Source organism: Centruroides sculpturatus, unplaced genomic scaffold (genome assembly GCF_000671375.1).
Source record: "Centruroides sculpturatus isolate CEXI.00-Female unplaced genomic scaffold, Cexi_2.0 scaffold201, whole genome shotgun sequence".
Classification (NCBI taxonomy): Eukaryota; Metazoa; Arthropoda; class Arachnida; order Scorpiones; family Buthidae; genus Centruroides; species Centruroides sculpturatus.
Genome location: NW_019384432.1, coordinates 122486 through 128050, shown reverse-complemented (window position 1 = coordinate 128050; position 5565 = coordinate 122486). Strand labels below are relative to the sequence as shown.

General features: G+C 27.9%; 1 protein-coding gene across 1 annotated transcript in view; it reads left to right on the top strand.

The window, feature by feature from the left end:
* The window catches only part of LOC111619768 (diuretic hormone receptor-like), a 100899-nt gene that overhangs the window by 58243 nt on the left and 37091 nt on the right, over positions 1-5565 (top strand). Inside the window, exons 10-11 of the mRNA XM_023361586.1 lie at positions 144-264; positions 345-495. Of these exons, the coding sequence (XP_023217354.1) occupies positions 144-264; positions 345-495 (272 nt within the window). The remainder of the gene's footprint in view (positions 1-143; positions 265-344; positions 496-5565) is intronic.

The window sequence follows — 5565 nt, the reverse complement described above, 5'->3', positions numbered from 1 at the left end:
AGTTTTTCATACATTAATAAATAATTCAAAAAGTAATAAAATCTTATTGAAAAAAAGTTTCATACATTACAGTTTAATGTATAAATTATCAAAACATAAATTTACTTTTATGAGAAAGTTAAACTTGATATTAATTGGTTTAGAGATCTCAGATGCTTAAGAAATACAATTCATACAAATCTGATGATTACTTATATTCTAAATGATCTTACATGGATCATAACAGCAACGTTACAGTCTTCATCTTCACCTGTGGCAACAAAGGTTAGTTTTAAATTTTGATAAAAAAATTATATAAATATAAATCATTTGATAATGTATAAATACTGAAATTATTATTACAGATAGCCTGTTTACTTATTATAATGTTAACATATTTGATGAGCACTAACTTTTTCTGGATGTTTGTTGAAGGTCTCTATCTTTATATTCTCGTTGTAAAGACATTTTCAGTTGATATGGTGAAATTTTCTGTTTACTTGGGAATTGGATGGGGTAAGTTTATTTTTAATATGATACTTTTTATTAGTTATATTTGTTGGATGTATTACGTATCTATATTTTCTAATAAATAAAATTGTCTAAATAATCATGACACATATTTAATAGTCAAACCTTTATAGTATAAGAATCAGTTGAAGACATTCAGTAAACGAAAGCCGAAAAATATAATTTGTCATAGGTTCTATATTCCTTTTATACTTTTATTTATACATTATCGATATCAAATTTTATAATATCACATTTAATTTTAATAAATAAATATCCATTTTATGTTTATAAATTTCCACCCACTACTGTTGGAAATGATAAGAAGTAGCGCATCCATAAAAAGTCAAATCCATGTCTATCAAACAAAGGCTATTTTGTGAAAAATTTATCGTAGGACGATTCTGGAACGTGAGAACTCTATTTAAAAATGGGAAACTTAAAATATTACAACATGATATAACTGTTTCGATAATAAATGGAACATTTTACGATTATACGAAATAAGACGATCACAATCTGGACAAATATTGATGCATAAGAAAAATTTATTGCTTCATTCAAAAACGTGTTCGAGTGGAGAAGAAGCAAGAAATTTTCCTACTCACGTGAATATTATGAAATATTTGAGGGATTTTAATTTATAAAGTTGAATAACAGTGGTAAGAATTATAGAGAAACTTACAATAATCTAGATTTATACAACTTATGCGATGAACAAGTGTTAAGAGAATTTTTACAAATAAATATATGAGATTTTTCAAGTACAGAAATTTTTATTATTATTTTTTTTAATAAAGTGATTGGAATACCAAAAATTGGCTTCGGCGTAATGTAGATAGAACTTATCTGCTTTGTTTTGCGCTGTAGAATACGATGAAAGAAAATAAAAAGGTTTAAATCTAATCGAATTTGCAAAGAAAATAAATTAACTAATGTTAATGCTTTTTATTTTCATAAGGATTCAAGAAAATTTACATGAATTCCACGTGGAAAATATAATTTAACAGATAAAATTTTAATCTTAATAAATTAAAAATATTGTTAATTGTCATCTCTGATATCTAAATAATTTTCCAAAGTAATATATATGTAAATTTTCAGTTATTTATTGAACGAATCGAAATATAATGTCAAAAAGACATTATTAGTACATCATAGATTATGTTTATATAACAAACGACACAATTTAAAATCAAACAACAGTTTAAAAAGCGAACATTTTATACAAAGATTAAATTATTAATCAAATAGAACATTTAAAATAAAAATACAACAGTATTATAACTGAAACTGGAAAAAGTTTGATAAATATAAAAATGAACAAAGTCCCTATCAAATTATTATTCTTAGTCTAGTGCATCAAAGATGAAAATGGAACAATTGTAAAAAGTAAAATTAAAGTTTTTGAAAAATGAGAAATTAATTGAGCACTTATATGGATCGGATTTAAGAAAGGCATAATTGTTAATGGGAACTATATCCTTTCTTTTAAAAAAATTTAAAAAGCTCCAGAATCAATTAGAAACGTCTTAACGTCATCTGTTTTCAGAAGTTTCTAATTTAAATATATATGTTACTTTTCTTTTGTAAAATAAACTTTTCTATTTGATGGTCTAACAAAAATACAGAATTACTTCTGAAAAACAGTAGTGGCTAAAGGACTGAAGAACAGTGATTCTGATTTCAGTATCAAAACGGGAATTTCAGGATAATAAACTTGGAAAAGTTATTCGAGAAAGCTACTACTGACAATTTTACGACATAAAGTGGAAAAGGACATTTTATCTTATTTTTCTGATAAACTGATTGATTTCAAATATAAATATATATGCTCTATCGGCCACGTATTCCTAACATAATTTATAAATTAATTACTTTTACCAATTATAGTATTATATACCCAGATAGAATTGTATGATTACTGCAAAACTTGGCATACAACTATTTCTCATACAAGTATGTAAATAATTACTATAGTGGTCCGACTGCGTGTTAGATAATGTCTGCAGAGTGTCTTGAAATAGCTGCTCCGGTATCTAGTACCCAGCATAAAAGGCTAGAAGAGCTTTTTATGGGATAGTGTACAAAATTTTCCATGTACTGTACCTAATGTCTGGAGCACGAAGGCTAGGCATACCTGTATGACAAAATCAAACACATGTACAAAACAACTGGCAAATTGTGAGAAAGGCTGTATCATCGGGCTGAGGAAAGCAGGATGTCCGTTTCGCCTAATTACCATCATTTGGTCATTCTGCCCTGATTGGCAAGCAGGTATTGGGACAATGGATACGTTATGGTACACATTCATTATGAACAGGCTCAGAGGAGACTGACAGACCATCGAGAGAGTATTGTTTAATCATGAGACAATAATAATAGCTGCAACGGCGTCTTTGCCCGCTATGGATAGTGGGCAAAGACATGAGAAAGTCTCGCTCTTTGAACTTTGACGCTTCTCTTACTATTGACAGGCGAATAGCAGCGACAAATTTACATGAACGGCGACCACTTTCTGCCATCAGCACTCCAAAATCGTCGTTTTAGTTTGAAGTACTGTAGTACCGTGACAGAAAAACATGGGTTGCTAAGGACTGAACAACATTGTCTTTAGTGATGAATTTCTATTGTAAATTTCGGTTGTTTTCAAACAGAACTAGAATCACATTTTAACGCCGTGTTCTGCCACATGTTATGTTAGGATGTGGAGGACCAGTAATGAGCACTTAAATCTCGTCTTTACTCTCAAGTACTAAATTACCCAAATGTTGCGTGCTGGTATTGAGGGCCAGCTCGTACGATAGACAATCATTCAGTAGTGGTGCGAGGGACGGTAACGACACAGCATTATGTTTAAGAAAAATTGCGCTTTCGTGTGTTGCCTTTCATAGCAAAGAAGCAAATAGGAATTTTTTAGTAAGGTAATACTCGTCCTCCAGGAGCTAGGATTTCTGAGGGATGTCAGTGTCCCACTGTTACACTTGGTTGGCTTGCACGGTCTCCAGATTTGTCGCCTATCAAATATTTTTAAGACTAGATAGACACCCGCTATCGTCAGCATCCACGAGTGTGAGGAATCTGGAGTGACAATTAAACCATCTGTGGGCAGTTTGTTGCAGATTAGCATATGGTGCCTATTTGCATAAAATGTTGCTATGATATTGTAATCACTTATTATTATTGTCATTATTCACACTAAAAGTTTCATTCAATTTTAACAGCTTATTCTTGGTTTTTATTATTTTTACTGTTATTTTATTTATTTATCTGTTAATGAATATATTTGGAATAGAAAAAATAAGATATGATAATTTCATTAGCATGCGGAATGTTTTCGATTTAGTCTAAAGAAATTATGAAAAATATTACATCATCATCGAATTAATCTTGTTATTGTATTTTTATTCCTTGAATAGAAAACAACACAATACAATTAACTGTAATTAATATCATTTTCTTTGTTACTCAACAATATTTGTAGTAAAAATCAGTAGTGAACAGAATGCCTTTTCTTGCCTCAATAGGGAATTAATAGGGAGACTTGGTTTATCTATTTTGCAGAATTTATCATAAATAAAACAGAAGAAGTTTTAATTGGTTATCTTAAACAACAGAAAGTCTCGCATAAAAGGAATTAACAATCTAAGATTAACTAATAATATAAATATTATTGTAAAAAGGAATGAAACTACAATCATTAAAGATTTGATAAAACCTGGAAAATATGAATTCAAGTTTGAATAGGACAACGCTAATAAGCATAAAAACGAAGATAATTTAAAATATACAGATTTGCATAATTGGGAACATACAGTACTATATTAATTAATGAATTATGAAGAATATCTAAATAAATGGTTTTCTATATTTCATATTGTCATAAGACACAATAGCACTAGAACTATTAGTATTTATTCAAAATTCATTACGTTTCGACTTATACATCTTCTTGAGACTATTCAACAAATGGAAAACGAATTTCAATATACTTATATAATAAACTAGCAAATAGACCCGGCGTTGCTCGGGCAAGAAAATAGCAAATAGTGCTTTTTATTTTCATAAGGATTCAAGAAAATTTACATGAATTCCACGTGGAAAATATAATTTAACAGATAAAATTTTAATCTTAATAAATTAAAAATATTGTTAATTGTCATCTCTGATATCTAAATAATTTTCCAAAGTAATATATATGTAAATTTTCAGTTATTTATTGAACGAATCGAAATATAATGTCAAAAAGACATTATTAGTACATCATAGATTATGTTTATATAACAAACGACACAATTTAAAATCAAACAACAGTTTAAAAAGCGAACATTTTATACAAAGATTAAATTATTAATCAAATAGAACATTTAAAATAAAAATACAACAGTATTATAACTGAAACTGGAAAAAGTTTGATAAATATAAAAATGAACAAAGTCCCTATCAAATTATTATTCTTAGTCTAGTGCATCAAAGATGAAAATGGAACAATTGTAAANTATATTAGACATGTGACTGTTATAAATATACTAAATACAGTACTTGTCTATGGCTCAGCATGCGGTACGCAGTTATATAAACGCATTAAAATTTAGATATACATAAAGATGGGAAAAAAAAAACTGATAAAACGGTTTATCATATAGTTTTTAAACATAAATTTCTTTTTTCAAATATTACAAACACTGAAATCTGTTAATAATATGTTTAACACGATGTTAAACCCATTACGTTATATAAATAGCATTTGATGTTATTAAGTATAATACTTTAATCTGACAATGTTAAATGTCTGATTTTTTATTTAGATGATGTTAAGAACTTATAGAATAATATAAAATATAGCAATTGATATTTGTTTGTTCCTTGTGTTTCTTAAGTAAATAATTTTTGTTGTTTGGACGATGACTTTTTATTAATTTTTGTAACAACGTCTTCGTTTTTGCTCATCGAATTCTTTAAATCAACCACAAATTCTGAATCTTAAACTGTAAAAGATGAATAAAAGAATTTAAGTTTAATGATTGTGATTAATTTTAAATAATTCGTTAAAAATAATTCGTTGTTGGAGGAAAA